The sequence below is a fragment of the Dermacentor silvarum genome, unplaced genomic scaffold (assembly GCF_013339745.2).
Source record: "Dermacentor silvarum isolate Dsil-2018 unplaced genomic scaffold, BIME_Dsil_1.4 Seq10344, whole genome shotgun sequence".
In the NCBI taxonomy this organism is placed as follows: Eukaryota; Metazoa; Arthropoda; class Arachnida; order Ixodida; family Ixodidae; genus Dermacentor; species Dermacentor silvarum.
In genome coordinates, this window is record NW_023605480.1 from 27,978 (window position 1) to 51,593 (window position 23,616).

At 43.2% G+C, this 23,616-nt stretch overlaps 2 protein-coding genes across 4 annotated transcripts in view; one reads left to right on the plus strand and one right to left on the minus strand.

Annotated features, from left to right (window-relative positions):
• The window catches only part of LOC119434396 (mismatch repair endonuclease PMS2-like), a 28,406-nt gene extending 15,470 nt beyond the window's left edge, over positions 1 to 12,936 (plus strand). The window contains 10 exon segments of the mRNA XM_037701556.2: positions 29 to 294; positions 296 to 821; positions 1,675 to 1,771; positions 2,790 to 2,826; positions 4,688 to 4,818; positions 6,545 to 6,714; positions 8,386 to 8,423; positions 9,925 to 10,029; positions 11,509 to 11,544; positions 12,397 to 12,936. Coding sequence (XP_037557484.2) covers positions 29 to 294; positions 296 to 821; positions 1,675 to 1,771; positions 2,790 to 2,826; positions 4,688 to 4,818; positions 6,545 to 6,714; positions 8,386 to 8,423; positions 9,925 to 10,029; positions 11,509 to 11,544; positions 12,397 to 12,459 — 1,469 coding nt within the window. The 3' untranslated portion in view covers positions 12,460 to 12,936.
• A 3,497-nt stretch (positions 12,937 to 16,433) lies between these two features.
• The window catches only part of LOC119434395 (85/88 kDa calcium-independent phospholipase A2), a 31,351-nt gene continuing 24,168 nt past the window's right edge, over positions 16,434 to 23,616 (minus strand). For all 3 annotated transcript variants that reach the window (XM_049659470.1, XM_037701553.2, XM_037701555.2), the window contains 4 exons: positions 23,073 to 23,206; positions 21,059 to 21,213; positions 19,089 to 19,259; positions 16,434 to 18,317 (listed from right to left, as the gene is read on the minus strand). In XM_049659470.1, the coding sequence (XP_049515427.1) occupies positions 18,102 to 18,317; positions 19,089 to 19,259; positions 21,059 to 21,213; positions 23,073 to 23,206 (676 nt within the window). In that variant the 3' untranslated portion in view covers positions 16,434 to 18,101. The remainder of the gene's footprint in view (positions 18,318 to 19,088; positions 19,260 to 21,058; positions 21,214 to 23,072; positions 23,207 to 23,616) is intronic.

A 23,616-nucleotide genomic window follows, 5' to 3' on the forward strand; every position in this document is an offset into this window, starting at 1 on the left:
TCATCAGTGGTCACCGATCTCTTTTCAGTTCGTCGGCTAGAAAGCAGGAGCCGTTTGCCGTTCACACCTCCATCTAGCGACTCCTCGCCAAGCTGCTCCCAGTCCACAGTTTCTGCAAATACTCAAGGTTCAAGTACATCAGAGTCTCTCGAACCTCTGTGCTCGGACGAGGAAGTGCTGCTTGAGGACCCTGCTGGTCTTTGGAGCTCACCTGAGAACATTGGGAGTCTCCGTAGGAGAGCTAAAGTGTCACCTGACATCGGCAGCCTCACACCATCTGGCAACACTAAATGCCGAGATGGCTCGCCACCTCTGGCATTGCATGATTCGACAACACAAGGTGCACAGCGCAGTGAAGAAGGGCAGCCAGGGCCAGCCACAAGATTTGGCTTCAAGTAGTGCAGGACAAATTTCAGTGCGTGTTCCACATACCCTGCATAGAAGCAGCCGGTCTTTGCATACTACCAAGCTGAATGGCAAGGAAACAGGGACTCCTGGAATTCGTTCCCTGGATAGGTTTCGGTTTGGTTCCTGCACAAAATCTACAGAAGACGCTGTAGTGCAGAGGACTGTGTGTGAACGTGTTGATAAACTTAGTGGAACCATGGAAGTAGAATCTGAAGGAACTGCTGAAGATGAAGGTGGCGACAACTTAGAAGAAAACAACAGCTTGTGCAGTGTGGAAAACGAAGAGAAACCGCAGGATGATGAGGTGGTTGAAGTTGATCAGCAGGTTGGTGGCCACAGACAGACAAAGCCTCTTAACATCAGCTGTAAGAGCCTAGCCCAGCGTATCAGCAGTGCGAAATGGGATTCATCTAGTGAGTGGTCGACTTCTTTCTTGCATGATTTTATTTATTTATTTGATATAAATTTGTTATGCTTCTTTCATTAACATAGGTTGTATTTCCATGCGTAATTGTTTTACTTTTTGCTGTTGATCGTTTTATCGAATATTCGCTGTTATCAAATCATCACTTTTGCACATTGCACACTTTCTGTATCTAAAGCTTGGTGGGAGTTGTCACGAATTCGAGGTGAGAAGGCATGTTTGATCAGATTGCACATGTGTCGCGAATTTTTTTGTAGATTTTTTAATCTATGTGAGCACTTGTGATTACGCTGGGAAAATATGGTGACAATTAGAGAAATACTGGATCGACTTAAACCACAAAATTAGATTCAACAACAATGACTGTGCTTGGTACTATCGTGATTTGAGTGTTGCTCATCTTTCTGGGCACGAATTTTCCCAACGAAGAGATAGATTCTAAACTCGCGTTTCTGGCAGTGTTTGGTTTTTCACCATCACTACAATGTGACGTTATAACCACTCCCCTCTGTAATGACACATGGGTCTGAGGGAAAGGACAAAGGAAAAGTTAATGACCGAAATATATATAATTTTGGGGGGCTGTGGGCACTTCATTATTTATTGTTGCAGGATACTAACGATGTAGGGAAGTTGTGTATAGCAATGTAAGACATGTTGCATAAGCACAGCAGTATCATAGTGCTCATTACGATACTGTTCTAAACAATGTGAATGAGTTTCATGTTTACTTGACAGTATTTTGACCTTTCGTATTCGTTGTGATGTCAGTATTATGCAGATAATTCAAAGGGAGAGCAAAAAAAAAAATAAATCCTGTCTAAATTTTTTTTTCTTTTCAGACAAACCTGCTGCGGAAAAGTTATCTCGAGGTTTCCGGGCAGCCATCACACCTTCTGATAATGCGGCAGCTGAGAATGAACTGAGTAGGCAGATTAGGTTGGTTTGACCTTATCATTGTTCTGCAATGCATTCTGTGCCGCTGTAACGCCGGCATCTAGTAGTTACGAAGTTGAGTAATACATCGCTTTTACATTAGTTGAGTAATACATTGCATCTCTGGATGATCAACGAGAAATATTTTTATTTGCATGGTGTGCTTACTGCACAGATTGCTTTTCTTTGAAGAACCGTTGATGCAGTTGAAGGCATGCATTTCTATCCTTGGCCATTGAGATGGGAATGAATATAATACTCTGAGGCAGGCTTGAGACACCCCGTTAATTTATATTTTTTTCAGGGTGGCTCTTCACTGCCCAATAAGCACATGGGCATCGGGAAAAGAGGCTGTAGTACCAAATAAAGAAGTAGTACATTGAACTGGTATTTTCAGTCTGTGACTTTTTCCATTATCTAAATTAAATACTAATAGTCTTTCAAACAATGCAACAGAAAGACAATAGATATTAAATGTGTCTTTCTTTGGCAAATATGCAGTTTAGGTGCATAGCTGCCAATGGAAACAGTAATGTAAACCGTGCATACTTCGTGCCACAAGGTAGTGAACTGCTTCTTTAGTTTAAAGAGCCGCAAATGAAAATGGAAGCAATTGGAGAGAGTGCTTTCTTGCCAGAAGGTTGCACTTTGTTTCACATCATGCCTTAAATGTAAACCATAGCTCTCCTAGTACATTCGCAGACTTTATGCATGACACATGCAAAAGGCACTGGTGACTGCCACCTTATGATGCCTTGCATGGCTTACACCACTCGTAATGATGAAACGAGCCATTTTCTGCCTTTGTTTCTATGTAAAAAAGCATGTGGTGAGTTACGGAAAGGTTTGCAGCAAGCAGATAGCTGACAATGGTTCCACCCTCTCCTTTTATGGCTTATGGCATAATTGGTGCGAAACAAGGCTGCATGTCGTGTGCTTGCATGTTTCCTTTCATGGTGCTTAGAACAGCATGTGATTTGAATTGTAAAGTAATGTGGTATTCTATTTGGTTTTCTTTCAGCAAGGACATGTTTGAAGAGATGAAGATAATTGGCCAGGTATGCTTTTGTTTTTCTAGTCAGAAAATTTACACTTAGTATACACTCGCACATTTTAGCACTAGGAAATGTATGGACAGTGTAGTGTAGCAGAAGGACATAAGATTTTTTAATCTCTTCTCTTTTTTTTTTCGCTGATTGACCCTTTTTTCTTAAAATGGAGAAGTGTGCATGCAATTACCTATTTGCCGTTGTCTGTGCTTTGAAAGTAAAGGTTGTCATTGTGTTTATAATGTCAGGGAAAACCTGGAAAACCTTTAATTGTTGGGAACTTTCTCAGTTCTGGAAAATTCAAGGGAAGATACTGAGAATACTTACCATGGTCAACTTGAATAAGGGAAATAGATACCTACAGTGGTCATGGTTAAGCTTGTGGCATGCCAGCAGGAAGTACAATTTTCATCTGAACCTATGCAGTCTCCAAATACTAATGTTATATTTTGCTGTATTTTATTTTTTTTTTTTTTTTTGTGTGTGAGAGCCTGACCGGTTAGTTGGAATATCATGAAACACATGAGTCAATCAAATCGATAGTGCATTGCATCTAATTTGCAGCTCACGGGTAGTAGTTATTGAAAATGGGGCTGAAATAGTTACTTGGCAAACTATAAGCCAGCATTTTTTTATTGTTTTTTCTTGTGCCTGAACCTCCAGTGTCATAGACTGCCATGGAGTTTTAATAAAAAACAGTCAGGTAAAACCTGGAAATATTCAGAGAATTTGGAAGTGGCAACATAGTAGGCATCCTTGTTGTTTCACATTTTCATTGTTGTTGCTTACAAGTAAAGCTACACTTAGTCTGCCATAACTTGTGAGGCCTTCTATTCTCAGAGAAAAGTTTGTTTTTACCATGCTGGTCACTGTAGCATTCCCCATTGCCATTTGCCTTACTCAAAGTCATGTTTGGAACTGTTTCAACAGCAGTTCAGTGCGGGTTTAGTAGGCAGGTTCTAAAGAATCAAAGGAGTGTTCAAAAGCCCTGTTGAACTGAGACTTCCCAAGTAAGATGGACAGAAACACTGACTTTGTTCACCTGGAAGGGGCAAGCCACGAAATGTGAACTGCTCAGTAGCGCACCCAGGATCTCTGCCAACAGAATACCATCTAAACAGCACTAATGAAATTGTCTGATTTTGCGCAAGTTTGTGAGTGTGCTTGCGCGTCTTAGTTGCAGTACTCAAAGGCGCAAGGAAAGAAGGGTTAACTCGGCCTCAGGGGGGTTACAACCCCCGAATCCCCCCCCCGTCGGTGCGCCACAACTGCTAGTTGGTTTAGCACGAATGAAATGTGACAGTACAAGGGCTCATGTATACAACTAGTTCTTTATTGAGGCAGGCACATCAGTATGTACAACAGACAGATGCACTGGTCAGTTGACAGTACATGTAGATTCCAAGAAATCTGCTAATCAAATTAATTTCACTTTTCTTAGGTTAATGGACGTATAATTTATACACAGACTCTTCATCAAATGTGAAATACCTCAAGCAATTCATGTGCCATTGTGTACCTACTTTTTCTATGTATTTTAATCGTGCAAAACTGCTAAGTGTAGTAAGCAGGCATCTTATTTTTGAAATGATCTGAAAGGTTTAGGAAATCATGAGCCAGAGAGGAACATAGCAGAGGGTGAGAGCAAAGCAATAAGCTAAATGTACAGGATCAACAACGCACAATGTGTCCAGTGCCAAATTATTTGTTGTAGGATGCCAGAGTTGATGCATCTGTCTGCCTTAATCCGTGACTAAGACTGATCTACTCGAAGTGTAGTTCTTGTGTGCTCGATATCAAGCAAGTTAAGCCCTTCACTAGTGCTGATTGTGATGCTGGTGGCCTAACTGTGTCCATGCTTCTTGTCTAGTTTAACCTCGGTTTCATCATCGCACAACTCGGCGAAGACCTCTTTATTGTTGACCAGCACGCCGCTGATGAAAAGTACAACTTTGAGATGCTTCAGCGTGACGTCGTCATGGAAACACAACGGCTACTCATGTAAGTTATTGTGAGACTTGCTTGTTTGTTCAGGGACTACAATTTTAGGTAGTTGCTCTGCAGGAAAGACTATGAATGCCCGCCACTCCAATGGAATGTAGTGGTACTTCTTCGTCTCAGTTAACAGAATGACTGCATTCCTCTGGCAAATATCTGTGTGCATGTACCCCGTACGATTTCAAACACACTGAAGTGTCCTTCTTCTCATCTCTTTACATTGTTTGCCTTTTGACAACTTGCCAAGTTATATGTTGAAAACATGAACATACGAGGAACGAAGAAGACAACACGCGCCAACCATAAATTGGAAGGCCATAATTTGGTGGAAAAGATGAAAGAGAAAAAAGTTTTATCTATGCATGCTTTAGGGAAGGCATTGCCAGCTTGTAAATCATGGCTGTGTGTGTGCACTCTCAGCAGGTGTCAGTTCAGGCAAGACAATTCTTCATGAAGGATAACTGAAGGCTGGCTTACACACATGTTGTCCTTTTCGTTCCTCATGTGTCTGTGTTTTCTGAGCCTAACTTTTCACAAAATGAATCCTTGCTGGCTCGTTCAGGTTTTTTTTTTGTCTATACTTGCCAGAGATTACACATTAGTTGACAGTTGTCCTTGAACAACCAACTGTTGCATGGTAAGTTGCTTGTTTTCCTTTATAAAAAATTAACCACCGATTACAATACTTGCTAATGTGAAATTTGAGTGCAGCTGTATACATGTTTTTCATTTCGCGATATAATGGGTGGCGTGGACAGTCTGTCTCGTGTGGCACGTTGGAAACGGAGCAAAGTGTGGTGCGACTGCCTTGCTAATCGGGAGATCGCAAGAAGCAGCGCTTTGGTGATGCGTGGGCGCGATTCACAGGAGCTGCCGCAGACGGACCTCCCAGACGATGCATGCTATTCTGGCTCCATCTTGTAGCCATCGCCGCCGCAGTGTGTGTCTTGCGCGGCACTACGTTTTTCTTCTCACGCTTTCGCCATACCCTCCTCCTCCACTTTCATCCTCGTGCTCTCTTTGTTCTCGCCACTTTTTTCATCCCCTGCTGCGCTCCACGTTCGCTCTTTCACTCGCGTTTGCTCGGTTACGGCGGGAACGCCAACGCTCGACACAGGAACGGGCGCCTAAGAGCTGTGCTCTAAAATAGTACCTGACTTTCAAACTATGATCTTCAAGAAGTATAAGCTAGGAAAATGGTAGCGCCTGCTTGTACGTGGGCACTATCAGCGTCAACATACTTAACCTATCATTTCATTGGAAAAATGCATGTTTAACTATATTTCCCGAGTTATTTCACTATTCAGTGCTACATGATAATCTCATTCTTCTGCCGCACTATATTTTACTATGTGTTGATCGTGTTCATGAGGTAGGCACAGATGCATTAATTTCAAGGTCTTCTTTTGAGTCATTCCTGCCCTGCACGTCGCAAGAGTGGAAGCACTTTACTGCCAATATTGTAACCATCAGCAACAATGAACAATTTCGTGATGCAGTAGTTATTGTATTAGCAGGAACATTGTAACATTAATTTTAATCAAACTATGGTAGTATTTTATTTTTCTTTGCAGTTATATGTTCTGTAATTGACATTTTACTTACGTGAACTGTACCAACTCCCTTCAGGTCTCTGGGCCCTGAGGGCTTCAATGAATGTCATTTTGCCTACCTATGACTGGCTGTGGTGCGTGACCCATTTGTTCACTCATGTTGCTTTCAATTCCAGGCCTCAGGCACTTGAGCTCACGGCTGTTAATGAAATGGTCCTCACTGAAAACCTTGAGATATTTGAGAAGAATGGCTTTGGATTTGAGGTGGACGAGTCACTGCCTCTGGGCCAGCGTGTCCGGTTAGTCAGTGTCCCTGTCAGCGGCAGCTGGCAATTCGGCAAGGAAGGCAAGCACCTGTCTATCTAAAAACCTATGCTTGCTTTTATGCATTGAGATACAAAGTAGCAACTTAACAAACTTATTGCTATAGTAAATGCCTATGGGAGCTAGATTTTGCTAATAAAGGAAGAAAAAAAAGAACTGCAACAAGATGGCAAAAACCAGAACCAAGCCCTGAAAACAACAGAAATGAGCACTGGGTACAAGGGATTCTACTCAGTGTTGCATAAACAGAAGCAGAAGGTGCACAGAAGGTGCTTCCTGCTAGATTGCTCACTTCATGCAAATCTCACGCAGACGTACCATTTTAAAGCAGACATCCACCCAAATGTAGCAATTGCTACATTTGGGTGGATGTCTCAGTTTCCCTTTAATACTCTGCACCTAGTTAACCAGACGTACCATTCAGGAAACATCTATCATGCGATTAGCGAGTTGAAATCAGGGCGGGCGTCTGCAGTTACGCCACTCAAAACATGTCAATTCTGCTGCAACGAAACGGTGGTGCCATCTATCATGGCTATGGTGACTACATGTTTTCGCCATGCCATGACAGATGGCACCACCATTCCACTGCCACAAATTTATAAATTTTTATTGCGATAGCAATTATATGGACACTCAAAAGCAGATTTCTGAATGACGTCAATGGAGATGAAATCATCGCCGCGCGCAGCCGAATGCTGTATGTGCGAGTGAAAGGGCGCAGGGACGCGCTCTTTCATGGGGAGTGAACGCACGGCGGAGAACAAACGCGCGTTCTGCGCCGTGCTTCCTTAAGGGCTTAGGCGTCTCTTTCCTCCTTTACTCACCATATATGTAGAGCAAACGCGCCTTCTTCCGACGCGCGAGAGGCCGTGAGGGGGAAAGGGAGGCAACGTTTAGCTGCGGCAGTGCCTGAGGCTCCGGCAACAGTCACCAACGTGAACTCGACAACAGTTCTGCAAAGTTTATACAGCTGATAAAGCTAATATCATTACTCCGCTCTCTACAAATTTGCTATCGCAATTGATGCTTCGCCTTTCAGGTGAAACTGCGACAACTTTTTTAGTGGCATCGCCTCAGATGACAGCTGCTTCGGATTTATTGTAGACGAAACTAGTAAGCAGCGCCCCAAAACATGATACTAAGCTAAACTTCATGCAATATGGTACTTATGTGTGAAGTTTGAGCAGAGATAAGGCAGCAGCTTAGCAGGAAGAGCCATGTACACCTGGTGCTTCTATTTACCGAACACTCAGTATGTGGAAGCATTTCTTGTTTCTCTACAGAGCATTCACAATTGCCTTCAAATGCAAAGCATTTCTTGACAAACATTTTCCACTTTGACAGTATCTATCTATCTATCTATCTATATATATATATACCTATCGATCTATCTATCGTCTTGGTGATGGTCGTTCCATTAACTTGGTCAGCTCCCTGCACTGCTTTGCATAACATCGATTCCCACAGGGCGTGGGATCTGCCAGCTTTTTTTATTGCGGTGCTCTGAATTTTCACCTGTGCATTGCAGCATGAAATAATACTCGCTACCTTCTTTCTGTTGTTTACTTGTGCCCTTGTGAGGAACTTGAGCTGATTGTGAACTTGCAACTCTGCAATCGCACTTACATATCTTGGTTGGCATGTTCTTTGTGAGACACTGATGTTTTGATTTTTCGTTTTCTATTTGCAGATGTGGATGAGCTCATCTTCATGCTGAGTGACAATCCTGTGAGTGCTAGGTGGCTTTCTGCAATTGACCATTTGCACAAGTGCTACTGGGGCAGTACAATGTATATAGTTCAATGCGATGATGAAATGAGCGATGCCCTTTCAAGATATTAAAGGACATTGTGTGAAACGACAAGAATGAGAGGACATGAACTAACATTGCAAATACTATTAATTAATTATGCACATCTCTTTAAATAAAGCCCCAGTTTGGCATGGAAGCTCTGTTTACATAACATCATCTAGTAGAACAGAGACAGCAAGTTTCATTGCTTCAGCACAGCTGTTTAGCCATCTGCCACTGGGACCAAAATGCTAGTATGACGCTGCCTACAATCTGACAAATGCTTGCAGTGTTCCAGCGTTTCCGGAAAAGTTCAATATGACACATTTACTTCCTGAAGTAACTGAGACCTGCCCGCATTTTGAGGGAGATTGCTGCTCTCCTGAGGCCAAGTCATGAAAAAGATATAAGCTTCATATGGGGGGGGTGCTGGCTTACGAATGATGGTTGGCACCTTGCGTAGAAGCCATGCTGGGCAAGAAATTTAGGTTCTGTGCAGTGTTCACCGTTGCTTGCTGCTTTTAATGGAGATCCTGATGCTAGGTAGCCATCTTTGATAGCCGGTGCTGAACACAAACATTGATTTTTGTCAACCCAATGTTGCTGTGCACTCTCATGAAGTGACATTCTTTTGAGCACTGCGGCTCTTTTCTGAGCCTCCAGCATGATTGGAACAGTTGGATTGCAGTGCTGCTACTTCTGAATGACTACTGAAGTTCCAGTCACAGCCATGGAGAAGTTTACTGACGTACTGTGTCTACAAACTTGCCGGGCTGTGTGTTAGCGTACACAGTCCGTGGCACTGTCAGCTCAGAGCAATCCTGAATGGCCAGTGGATTATTTTGCATATTTTTGTTTGTTTGTTTGTTTGCTTGTGTGGTCTGGATGCTGCAGAACAGTCTGAAAGTTGATTTACTTGTGCTGTGATAAAAAAGGTGAAAGGGGAGGACATTGTTGAATCCATAACTCGGCAGTGTATAAAGTCAAATCTCGATATAACCAACATGGATATAAATTAATTATCGGATAACATCAGCGTGTAACAAATATATGCTTAGAATGCATATAGGATATAACGAAGGTATTTTCGTGTCAGATGCAGTTTTGTTGTAACAAAGTTCAACTATATATTTATCAGTTCGTTGAGCAATGGTTGTGATGGTGTCTCCCTAACTAGGGTCAAGGCTCTATCCCATGGGAATATCAGGATTTTATAAGGTAACAATATGTCAGAAAGGTAAGCGCAGCACCATGTGTGTCCGACCGTAGCTAGCATTTATGTCAGTCACTAAGGACCACCGCGAGGTCGGTCTATTGGTTGGAGAGCAAATGCGCCAAATAGCAGCTCTTTTCTGCATTTGGTCATTGGCTGTAAATAGGAATGCTCATTCATGTGCTCTAGCACAAGTGTCATTTTGCACTCCGTTCTTTGCTTAGCATACTGTGTGCAGGCCATCCAAGCTGCGTCAGATGTTTGCCTCACGTGCCTGTCGAAAATCGGTCATGGTTGGAACAGCCTTGACTGTGCTTACCATGAAAAAGGTGCGTGGTTTCCTTGGTTGTTGGAACTCAGCCATTTTTAAGTCAGCTAGCATTGCAGCTATACAATCTCGCGTACTGATCCCATCAAACCTGTCTGTCGGAGCCAATTCCCTGTTTAACCTGCCTTAAACATGGCTTATGACTTACGACTTATGGTGAATTGGTTAACGACACAGTGTTGACATTTTAGCGTATTTCAGACTTGTTCAGCAGCAAAAATATGGGTTTAGTGGATTATGCAATTTTAAATAGATTTTGAATGTAGCATAGTGGGTTATTCCGTTCGGCCGTATTACTGTTGCTTGCGCTTGGCTGAGAGTACAAGGATTCATGTTTTGAGCAGGGACTCGTCGGTAATACCAAGTTGGTGGCAAACCCCAGTGTTCAGAACGTCTAAATTCAGGAGAAAATTTTGTTTGTAGTTGTTAGAAGAGAAAAAGGATGAGGTGAATTCTGCTGTCTACACCATAACTGCCCAGCTGACACCTGAACATCAGCCAGCGCTGTGGGGGGGGGGGTAAAAAATGGAAAGAATGGGAGAAATGAGAGAAGGAACAGCTAGGAGAAGAAAAGTGAAGAGAATGCAACTCCTGAGGCCAGGGACTCTTGGGAGAAAGGTGCGTCGACATTGCAAATGCTGCCACACAGTTACAGTTAAACTTATAACATTATAGCAGATAGAGAATACTACCAATCAGCTACACTTTGCAATACCTGGAAGTTGGGACACTAGCTGTTCTATCTGTTGAGACATCCACTATTTGCCAAATTTTTTGCCATACCTGTAACCCGAATGCATTTTGTTGCTGCATAAGCAAGGACTACTATTTATTGCTGCATAAATGTGTGAGAAAGACTACTGGTAGCGGTGCCTCCTTTGTTTTCGAAAATTCTCTGAATGAATTCTAGTGGATCTTCAAAGCTTCACTAGAATCTGCAAGCAAAATACTAGTGCGCTGGTGGGTGACTATTATGCAAGAAAAACAGACTTCAGGGAAAGTTAGAGAATTAAGCTTTCCTGCGCTTACCTCAATCAAGCTCCCACTGCTTACCTCTCTGCCTGACCTGCATTATCGATGGCATACATTTGTGGGATTGCTACATATACATATGTTTCAATGTGAATGGCCTGCTCCTTCCTCAAGGCCAACCGATAGAAGTTCATGCTTCAGAACGCTGACCTCATGAAATTGTGATGGGTAGCTTCCAACCTCTCCAGCTAGCACACCACACAGTTTGAGTTTTAGCAAATGATATCAAATCTCATGATATGAGCAAATGAGTAAATTGGACAAAGGAATTACCAGTAAAAAAAAAGCAAGGCTAGTTAAGATTAATCCGTCAATCCGGAAATGCTGCAGTTTTGTTGTTCACGTTTCAGCTTACACTACTAATACTGTACCAAGCTAAAGCTATTTCTTGTGATTGTGCTGCAAAATGTTTAGGTGAAGCAAGTGTTTCTGTCAACATATTTTTCAGGTTGTCAGTCATCTTGGTGAACTGCATCACCCTTGGGTAAGTACAATTGTTCTTGTTGTGGTCAATTGCAAGTAGTATGACCAGATTGGTTGCTTGGTGTTTGCTTTGTACAGAGACTAGCACAACATAGCCAATGGTTTGTAATTGGTTCACTTGATGCCGTGTTGCTGATTCTGCATACCGTTGTCTCCTAAACTGTGTATTGTATTCAGCATGGGCTGTAGTGTGGCTTGTAGTTGTAGGCCACAGCACCTCGTGAGCAGCAAAAGAATGCCATAGCCCCCGTGTCTGATTGGCATGTGTTTTTGCATTAGTGCCGCGGATTCTCTCGTAGTAGCATAACGTAGCGAGAATAAAGGAAAGTGCAATAGTTCAGCACTCACCGCTGTGGGCCAGTGGTCGTTTATTTAACCCTTTGACTGCCGAGTTATTTTTGCATGCTAATTCAGTGGACATTCCGTGCTACAAAGAAGCTGTTTCTTCGTCGTCGCTTTCTTCCTGTGCACAATTTATCAATAGTTCACAAATCCCTTCGTCTGTCAAAGTGCAGACGGACCTGCCACACTGGTTTGCCATGGCTGTCACAGAGCACCGACACATTTGCCCCACCTGCTATTAGAAACTTAACTTACCAGATTTAAGTGTTTTTACAACCTTATAGAGGTTGATGATACAACCGGTACGCAATGCTCATTTTTGCACGAGTTGCTTCTTGAGCGGCAAGGAATGCGCTGAAAAGAGATGACGAGTATACTCGGGAGTGGCAGTCAAAGGGTCAATAGGCACCCAGATTTTGTACGTTTTCAAGCTACCACTTTTGCTGAAGCTGCATGCATTGAAAAATGTCTCGTCGTATATGTGGTCTTTGGTTTCTGTTCCTGCCAACAGAATTGCCCACATGGGAGGCCAACGATGCGTCACCTGATAAACATGTCAATCCTGCCGGACTGAGAGGTGTGTAAATACGATTAAAAGAGGAGGCTAACGAAGACAACACTCTTATACGTGAAAGCACTTAGTCTTTATTGGCTAGAACTCTGTGGCCGTAAGGTACACAATGCAACTAAGATGAAAAACAAAAACAAAATAAAAGCTGTAACAATGGTTGCACTCACAACCGGCATATTTAAAACATTTTGTAAATAAAACAGGAACTGAACACAATACCCAAAGCAACTGAAATCAGGCTTTCTGCATGTAGAAAGCACCGTTTCTAAAAAAATATAATCTTTTAATCACACACGGCTGTTTACATAAATACAGAGAATGTTCACAACGCACGTCACTCTGTGGCCATTAGGTATTCATTACAAATTGTGTTAATGAGTAAACTGCATTTTTTTTTAACCGAGAGCATATCATCGAGCCAACAAATATGCTGTTTTTGTATATATTGTAAGCAAAACCTTGATTTTGCTGTACAGCATCCCTTGCAACTTTGTTCACTTTGTGGCACTTGCAAACACATTGTTGGACGAGTGCTTTGTGTATGTTATACGTTTTATGTACGTGCCGGATATGAATAAAACTATGCATGAATCCAGGGCAATGGTCAAAGTGTGGACGTGCATACAATGGAATAAAAGATCTGCAAATAATTCGAGTTTCATACACGCTTGTGTGAAACTTGAGATTAACAAAGTTGACATGCAGCTCTAGCTAGGCCACAAATATTTTGCAGCTGTAAAACATCCGTAGTTAAGCACCAGCAGATGAGAAGTCACTGCAGCACATATCACAGTACAGTTGTATCCACAGCTGAAAATTTCAACCGCGATTTCCATGTGTTAGCCTGCACACGGACGTTTACATGTTCCCATGAAAGCCCTGCTGCTAACCAGTATGTTGTGAATTGCTAACATTAGGCAAGGTTTCAGCGCACTAATTGCATGATTAAAATTCTCACTCAATCTGCATAGCAATGCGAGTTTAAAGAGGCACAACCAAAACAGCACTGCCACAGCGTCTCGCCTTCGCTGTTTATGCAGAGGCCATTGCTTTAGATGAAGTGAGCCATGGTTACACTAGAAGACGTGGAGTCTTTCTTACTGTGTGAAAATGCCTTGCGCGCGCTATTATACATGCGTGACAACCCTGTGTCTGTCAATCACACTAGCCAAAGCAAAAGCAATGCAAAGCTTGAGAGCGGGCTAGTTTAGCATTCCATTGTGCTGAAGTTACAGAAGTTTTATATGGTGCATAAGGGGTCGCTTACATTTCAAGGGAGGTAAATTTCTTCGATGGATATGTAGTAAACCATTCCGTGCATCGCAAGTGCGAGCAGTCCAGCACACGTGCAAGTACATAGGGCGCTTAAGCCCCTCTCAGCTTGGCAAATGAAATAGCCACGCCTGCTTAGAGCTTGCAGAAGCTCCCTACTTGCCACCCTCCAAATGGCAAAAATGCTCCACTTGCAAATAATGGCACTTCCTACCGAAGAATCACCTCTCAACGCATTTCATAAAGTTGTGAAGAGAGGCTGCTCACTAGGTAACCTGTGTAAATGCAGCCCTACACGCAGATGCAACACGATGTGCTTGAGAAATATATAAGAGGAGGCATCAAAATTGAGTTAAAATTGTACAAGTGTTCTTCATTGTAGTATGCTGAACAGAACCTTTATGTGTAATACAGTCAAACCTCGATATAACGAAGTTGTACTTGCAGCGAAAAACTTCGTTATATCAAGAATTTCGTTATATCGAGGTTTCGTTAATTCAATAGAACTAAGAGGGGGAAATAAAAATAGTTCGTTACATCGCAAATTTCGTTAAATCGAGCTTCAATATATCGAGGTTCGACTAAATGTAAACAGCTTCCGAAGGAGTAATGACATTATTTTTCTCTCTCTCTTTTACGAGTAACTGTAGACAGAATAATCGCAGGTTCATGCTTGCTCCACTGCTATGATTATCATTGTGACTGACCTGGCTTTGATTCAAAATGAGCGTCAAGTTCACCAGGATGTAGCTAGCCTAAATCTATGTTGATGCATACACAACTGGTGGTTGTGTTCAGTCGTAAATCAGTGATATGCACTAATGGTGTGCAAGATGCAGAATTTGTCTGCTGGTCACACATACTATGCTGTGTCATTACAGTCTGCATCTTCGCTGTCATCATGCAAGATATTTTTTTTTCTCTCTGTTAACAGCCTGAAATGTAGCTATTCTGTATGTAAACTACATTGAATTTAATTAATTGTAGTAGGTTTAAAACTTACAAAAGTGCCATAAACCAATGATGCAAAAATTTGCAAACTGATCATACCCTGAATAGCAAACTATCCGACATACTACCTGTGAAAAACACTTAGCATAGCAGAGGTGTGTACTGATGTACAAAGCATTGTTTTCACTTGAAGCTACGTTCAACCAAAGTGTACAGTAATCTTGAGAAAATGACCGTCATTTTGCTCGTCTGAAAGTGTAAACATGTTGGCAGTGGTATAACTGTCTCAAGGGTAGCCTTTCTTTTTTTTTTTTTTTATTCAGAGGCTCGTCAGTAATGCGTCCAATGTGTTATCACCCTGTCACAGGATGTCATTACCTGCACCACTGTTTGCGGTTGTGTATTCTGGTATGCGTGCCTAGGCTCATCCTCAACCTTGTCATAATCACGCATGAGGTTATTTCAACAACTGTTCTTGCCAGATCTGCTGAAATCTGTGATAGCCACACAGCCTTTTGAAACTACGTATGTTCTAAGCAACGTTAGCCGTTAATGTTTTGTTGGAGACAACCATCCATGCTACAGAGAAACCAACCAAGCTGCACAAGAATTTCATGTTTGTGTCAGTACTCCCGCAAGTTGGTTGCCCACGTTGCAATTTTGCTAAACCTCGGCACACATGCAGTCATCTCTCACAGTGCTTCCAAGGTGCTGCCAGATAAAAATAGAAGTGCTAGCAGGTCTGGCAGCCAGACACTGCTCACATAAGAAAAACTGCGAGTTTCAGAGACAGCGGACGGAGCCATCCAAGAAAAACACCTCGCTGGTGTCCGTGAGGTGTGAATACCAAACAAGCTACGTGAAGATGGACCCAGCATATATGCAATCGGCATACACAAGTAGCAGCAATCACGAGAACCATCTGTTGAAAAGTATTGTACAGTGGTAACTAACGCAGAGTTTTTCACAGAGATTCTAGAAAGAGATGTTGCAACAGTGTGCAGTTTGTGCTTAGGCAATTAAAAATGCGTGCCCTGCCAGTCACGTGCATGTGCTCTGAATGGCAATAGTACCAGCACACGCAAAAACAATTTGCCTACATCTACGTAGCAGCACCAGTGGGGCACACTATACTGACCGTGCCATTAAAATGCATAAAATATTGAAAAGCAGTTTTGTACAGCACTTGTCTTCTTTCTAGCAACCATGACAATGTCTCAGAAACTTGGTATGCAAGGTTTCGAGCAATGGGCAAATTTCACTCAGCAGATGCGAACTGCTTGTGCCTTATTCCTGCATTGCAGGAAATGAATGAGCACTCGGAGTTGCTTACTGTCACCAACTTCTTGTGCAAGTCTGATGCCTTGCACTCTAGTTGAAGTGCTTACATCTGATCATGGTAATATCCAGAGTGAAACAAGGCAGTGAGCCGTGACTGATCTGTGGTGTGCTCGGCGTGAAACGCAAGTCATCACATTCCATAATTCTGGAACAAATGTGTCGCAGTGTAACGCAAGTCATTCTCACTCCACATTTATAACAACTAGTCGAAGCTCAGAGAACTCCCATGACTGATTGCATCTCAGGTGCAGTGACCACTGGGTGTATTCAATAAGGACATCTAGAGGGGGTCCTGATTATTTTTTTATTTCAACAAAATTTTTATATGACACAGCGAAATACCTCCACAAATTGGAACTGGACTTTTTCAGCTTACGCCTTTGTTTAAGCATGAAAAAGATCTTTAACTGAGATAAGGTGGGAAATGTGGCTTACACAGTTGCATGATGTTCTAACTTTGAGAGAGTCTTACGCAAAAAAAAATTATGATTTTCTATGCTTTCATACTTCGTAAGCCTACTAGTGGACATAAATATAGGCTGATGATGATGATTTTAGAAATAAGGCCACGCGCGCGAGAGAGAGAGAGAGAAATTGAGTCGCCATCCCGGGACTGCGAAATTGGATGAAAGTAGGCTTACGAAGTATGAAAGCATAGAAAATCATTTCCCACCTTGTCTCAGTTAAGATCTTTTTCATGCTGAAACAAAGGCATAAGGTGAAAAACTCAGGTTCGACTTTGTGGAGGGATATTGCTGTGTCACAGAAAAATTTGATAATGAAAATAAAATACACTCAATTGTCTGTGCAAGCCCACCAGACAAACAAGAAATGGTAAGCTTCCACCTTGATTCAGTTAAAGACTTTTTCATGCTGAAACAATAGCGTGCACTGAAAAAATAAGCTCGGTTCTGATGTGTGGAGGGATTTCGCTGTCATAAAAATTTAGTTGAAATAGAGAAATAGCAAATCGAACTGTGCTTCTCTGAACACCCATGATGTTGCATTCAACCTTAGCATTAGGGCAGCTTGCAGGAGTTGTCAAACCTCATGGCATCGCACTTACTTAGCTTGAAACACACCCACAGTAGCAACAGAAGCTCAATGCTGGTTCTATACCACTAGTTAGAATGCAAGTCACATAAAGCAGTCGTATAGCAAGCTAGAACCTTAGCTGGTCACAGATTGCGAGTATTGAGTGCACTGAAATCGATTAAATGTGTGCTTTCTTCATTCGACACTGACAGCAAACAGTTGCAGACAGCACATGCTTTGCACAGCAGGTCATTTGCCCAGCAATATTTGCGGATGTGCACTTGTTATGCAAATCAGATTTTTGGGTGGAGTTAGCCACGAGTCATCAAGAAGACAATGCAATAAGCAATTTCTGAGCAGGCTACTGCATCAAATCTGGTTTTATTTTTTAAATAAATAATGCAAAGAATTTTTTTTTATCTACTGAGGCACATTCAAAGACGCCAGTCCCAAGAACCTTCAACTGTGTCGAATAGCGATAGCAAATCGAAGCGACACATCGACTCGTATGCAAAATTCACTGGCACCATACAGAGTGCGCGTGCGCAAGTTTTCAAAAAAGTGTATGGGATACACAAATTGCGAAGATCTGAGAGCATTTTATAAACAAACACTCAAACGTGGAATTCTGTGGAATTTTACATGCAGCCAGCTAAAACACTGGTGGGCAAACATAAATGCAGACAGAACCTTTCGGTATACGTAAAATTGGGTGGTAGATTTAGAAAAAAAAACAAAACATTGTTACTGACTACACATCTATCACACCATGCGATAAAAATAAATGAAGAATTTGTTGATCCTTCTCTATATAATTATATAACAAACTATAAATTGACATAATTTGAAACAACAGCCCAAGCGGCCTCCAGCCTTTGCCGACTGCTTAGCAGCCACGAATTGGTGATGTTCAGGATAGAAAGGCCAGAAGCATCACACTACCCCTTTCGGTCTGCACAAGCCGTGTCAGGTGGCTGGCCCTAGGGCCCGAGGTGGTGGCGTCACGGGATGGAACAGGATTTTGAGCGTCCATTGGCCCAAGTCGCTCAGGGCCGAAGAAGTTCGGCGAGCTCATCGAGTTCGGCGCGACGAGCTCGCATATAGACTAGAGTCTCCCAGAGCACCCGAACTAGCAGCTTGTTGTCGGTCTCGTTGAGGCACACGTCCGCGGATATGGGGGCGTTGAGGCGGAAGTAGGGCACATTGATCGTGTGGCACCAGGCCTGTGCCCGGTCAACGAGCCGGCCATTGGCTTGTGTGGCCTGCGTGCGTAGATCGGCACAATAAGTTAATGCTCACTCATATGCACTCGTCAGTATCTATACCGGGTGTTTCTACAACGACTTCAAGTAATATTTCAAAGTAGCCATTTTTAAATGAAAGGATGGTTCCTTTGGAGACATGCCCCTTCAGTGGTGGCGACTACGGGGTGATGACAAGTGATCCTGTGGTAATTAGTGGCTAATTAACAACAAATAATTAAACTTCAAGCTTTTAGTTTCAGCGGCCTTGTCATAATTAGGAAATTGAAGCAAACTTTCCGTACAAACCACATAGACTTTTGGATCTTGAAAGATGCGATTACCCGCGTGACACGACGAATTTTGGCCATCAGAGTGCGCGAAACTGAAAGTGGGAGGCTGCAGCGAGTGGAAAGGCTGCACCCCTCGAGGCAACGTTTTGCCTACAGCACCCAGCAGCGGGCAGCCAGTGCGATGCGGCTTTGTGCTCCTCGCTATCACCAGGAGCAAAGAGCCTAGCGTTTCAAGTGCTACACTTGAAAGCTATCTTTCTTATTTATGGATATATTTTAACTGCTGAATGATTGAAGCATAGGTGATAGACAGCGCAATACCTTGCTCAACAAAAGGCAAAAGCAACCATCGAAGGTGTTCATGGGACGTGGAACTAACAATTGTACACTTGATTTGTACACCCCCCCGCTGGAACTGAGGAAATGCAGAGGCCTTTCAATGGTTGCTAACCTTAACAGCCAGTCCAAAACATCAACCTCACAAGAACAAAGCTGTCACCTGGTCAATGATGAGCTGTCCAAGCGCCTTAGCTCCAAAGGCCATCTTGGCGGCACCCAGGATGCCCGTGCCCATGTGGAGCATGTCAATGACCGTCACTGGCACCACAGGCACTTTGCCGGTGCCCAGCGACACGATGACACCCAGGGGTCGCACCTTGTCCACCTGGCCCTGGTTAAGTTGGCAAACGGAAAAAACCTTAAAAATAAATATGACTATGGATCTCAAACATTCAGTACTTTGGATATTCAGTGCGACAAATACGTTGGGACAGAAGCTGACTGGAATTAAACGAAAGTCTCCAAGGTTGTCATAGATCATTTCCCAAAAGAGGGTCATGTGTGTGGTAGCTGCTTCAAGTGCCCACTGGTGACCCAACCTGACCACACTCACCCTACTGTGGCAATTTGTGAAGCAGAGGGAAATGAGCAAGCTTGCAGAGCATCTTTTTTTCCACGATAACTTAATGAAAGATGCTTCCGTTTCACTTGATAAGGTCTTAGTGACACCGTCTATATAGACTTGACAGGAAACAGACAACAACCAGGCTTTTGATGTTGGTATCTAACAATTCATTTGACGCATGCCACAAGACATGTGAGGTGCTGAAAGCCAACTAAGCAGTTGCTTTGAGATAGGCCCGTTAAGTAGCACAGTAGTACGAGATACGAAAACTGTTCCGTTGCTCTCACCTCATGTTAAAGGGGCCCTGAACTACTCCTCGAGCTTGGTGAAAAAACGATTCTGCAGATAACATACGCTCAACCAAATTTCACACTCGTGGGCGGCGCGTGGGGCTCGCAAGCAGAGTGCGAAGTTACCATTTTCTCATATACTTTCTTTTCAACAGAGGTCTTATCCTCACTCTTTTGGGGCAACAGAGGCCTTCTCCTCACATCAGCGGGCAGATTCCCATAGAGCACTGCTATTGCGAAATTTTTTTCCAAAAGCCAGGGGAATTCATACTTGTCAACGTCGCTGTACTGGCTTTACTCAACATTTTTTAAAAAGCAAAAAACAATACACAGACGTTTCGCCACCTATGAAGGTGGCATCGTCGATACACAAATGGTCCAATAGAGCAGAATACATCCTATTTATCTGTGAAGCAGCTGTAAACAACCGGCAGGGGGCCACGGTTAGAACTGCAGGCCAATCGGTCACGGCATATAAACATGATTCGACAAATTTTCTCTGGCTCCATCACTGCTCCCGTGCCAACGTTTTCACATTATTAAAATCAAACACATGTGTCATCCGTTGCCTTTGTGACATCCTTCATGTGTTTGTTGAGACATGTACCATGTTGTCACTTAGTCTCGCAAATGTAGCTGGCGTTGCAGTCCGAGCAGTCCACCTTGTAAACCACACCGTTTTGTCCATCCTGCGGCATGCGGCCCTTTGGCTTCGGAAACATGTTTGCCAGTGTGTACATGGGCTTAAATACAGTTCTAATGCCCAAAGGCTGCAAAGCCCTGCGCACTGTGTCAGACACACCGCTAATATATGGTATACATACAAATGAGTCGGCCTTTCAGCTCTGCCGTCATAGATCCGTAGCATGTGGCATTGTGCATCGTTAGATCAAGTCAATCTTGAGGTCAATTTGAAACACTCTCTTCTTCAATTTTGTGCAATTGTATCTCGTATGTGCATTGGATGGCTTCAGGATAAGACTTCCGCCGACTTTTTTTCTCCTGCACAAGTGAAACAAGACGTGCAACAACAACTAGCACCTTTGAGCATTGCTGCTTGCGTAACCTTTCAGCAGCTGGAAATTCTGCCCGTCTTGCCACATTACTTTAAGTTAACAGTTGTGCGTTCAGCGTGCACATCTTTACAGGTTAGAAAAGACTTGCAAAAGTGTGCAAAACAACACATAAAGCCAACAATTGTAGTGTCTTTAGTAATTCATAGCAATGGACAACTGATTGGCAAAGCATTCAAAGTAGCTTAGACAATGAACCCACCGTCGCCTTGAGGGCCTCATTGTACTCGCAGATCTCCGTCATGGCGTCCAAGGTCGGGTTGTTGGAGATGAGCCCACCATCGAGAAAGCGCCCAAATGGCCGGAAATAGGTGGGCGCTGCCCCCGACGCTCGTGCCGCCCGCCACACCAGCTGCTCTGTAATGGAACACGTGCCAATACAGTGATTGACTCAACATCCGTGTTTAATACACTGTGCGCTGCCCCTTTATGTTTAAAAAGTTGGCCCAAAGTATATTGAGGAAACTGCTCATTCCAGTACCACATTGGGTTATGCAATGTTCTTCTAATGAGATGTGTGCATATAAATAGGCACAACATTTTGATGTGAAAATTTTACCCCAGGAAAGCAACCTATGAAGGCATGAATACACATAAGGCTGTCATTTTAGAAGTGGGAAATGGAGCAAATGAAGTCAAACTCGAGAAAGTGCAACAAGCAATCAATTTTACAATCGACCTAATGGAGACCACAAGCCTTAAACCATTTTATAACACACCAAATTGGCCACCCTAACTGAATGATTACTTGGTCAGAATAAGTATATTTTGTCATGCAAAAAAAAAAAAAAATGTCAGCAAGAAGCAAAGAATACGACAAAAAGTTAAACCTGGATATAAGGAAATTGACAAATTCCCTAAAAACTTCGTTACAAAGAGTTTTTTGTTATATGTAGGTTTGGCATGAAAATTCGGAAAAGAAACGCTTGTTAATGCGCACCCGTTTTCCGTGACCAAAAGAGAGGGAAAAAAATCCTGTAGCGCACCTCATGCTTTCATACAGAAATGCAACGCTCAAGATTTACGCTAAAGTTGCGATGAACCCCAGTTTCGCCCGAAAGGCGAAGCATCGATTGCGACAGCAAAGTAGCAGATAGCCGTAAATAGCGGCCGTATAAACTTGTAAACATTCGCTGTCTAACCAAATTGGTAGACTAATGCCTGCACACGCTACAGCACATGGTCGAAGCTACGGGAGCCTCGAAGTGCGTAGGAGGCGGCCATATTGAAATGCCGATGGCGATATGGTAGCGCAAATTTAGGCTTGTACTCGATTGTTTTTTAGTTTTATCAACATCGGCAACAGAAAAGAGTGCCGGCTAGACCAGCTCAAGCGGCGGGATGGTTTGACGAGGAATGCAGGCCCACCTCGCGCACGCTCGCACGCATGGCTCGCTCTTGCCTCGCAGTCGCCGTGAATTCGAGTGCGCCAAGTGCGCGCCGCCGCTTCGCATTCCGTCGCGGCGGAGAAGGTTTAAAAATGACAAAATTTGGGGCGAAATCTTTAGGTTGTCGGTGGGGAAAATATGTTATTTCGAGGGAGTCACTTCATTACGTAGAAATACATGTGCATGAAGTAATGGTGGGGAATAGAAAAACTTTGTTACCAGGAATCCAGGTTTAACTGTAGTCCAACCTTGTTATAACAAAGTCATCCAACACGAAAATACCTTCAATGTCTCCGAAATAGACAGCTCCACAGAGCTGTCTATTTAGCTGCCTGTGAGCACTGGAACACAGCATATGTGTTTCACATCCACTGCGCACAGAATCTAATCTGTGACTCCCCTATTGGCTAGCTCACTAATTTACTGTAACATGTGAATGTCCAAGCACTCTGCCCTCCATAGCAAGTGAGCAGATGCTGCTTGCAAGCAAAAGCGCATTCATTCCCTGTGTACCTTTTCTCGAATGTAACGTAAATTACGAGAAATTTCCAATGAATTTTTATGCATAGGTGCTCGTTGGCATCTTTGTGGCAGCATCACTGAGTCACTGAGAGTATCCTTATGGTTGGTAAGCATCAATGAAATTCATTGAGTTGCAACACTGGCCGATGCCGGCCAGCACCCATGCTGCAAAATGTGTCGGAAATCTGTTCCTCGTGGCTTGAGCTTAACTGCACAGAGCCTGATGGACATCAGCCAGTGCAACAGCTGTTCTCTGCCTGATGCGAACGCATGAGCTCAGCACAGAAGGCACAGAATGGGACGCACCATGTGGCGGCGTGCATGATGGAAATTCAGACTCGTCCTCTGCAACTCCGAGGATCTTCTTTGGTGAATCATAGTTGCGGAAGAGGTGCAGTGCTGCCGGATGTCGGTCCGCAAGAACGCCCGTTATCATCAACCTGTTGGCATCCATCCACACAAACAACTGCTATTAATGCAACAGCATTAAGGGCCCTTGTGTCACAAAAAATCTGGTGTCGGGGCCGACCATCGTTTAGCGAAAAATCATTCCAAACCACAACCACGCAGGCCCTCTGCATGGCGCAGAGGCGATACTGAACTATTGAATTTTTCAAAGTAAAATGTGTCAGAAAAATCGTTAAGTACAGCTTAAAACACAACCTACAGACATGATAGCATCGGATGGTAATTTGAATATACGAGAAAACATACTTCTGTTACGTGGAAACTCAAACATAGAACCCTTTTCCAGCATTTCTACCATTCATACAACGGCGTACCTGCTCAGTTCCTTGCAACAACACCATCCAGATGGTGCTCACCTCCGCAGCAGCGGCGCGTGGAGGTG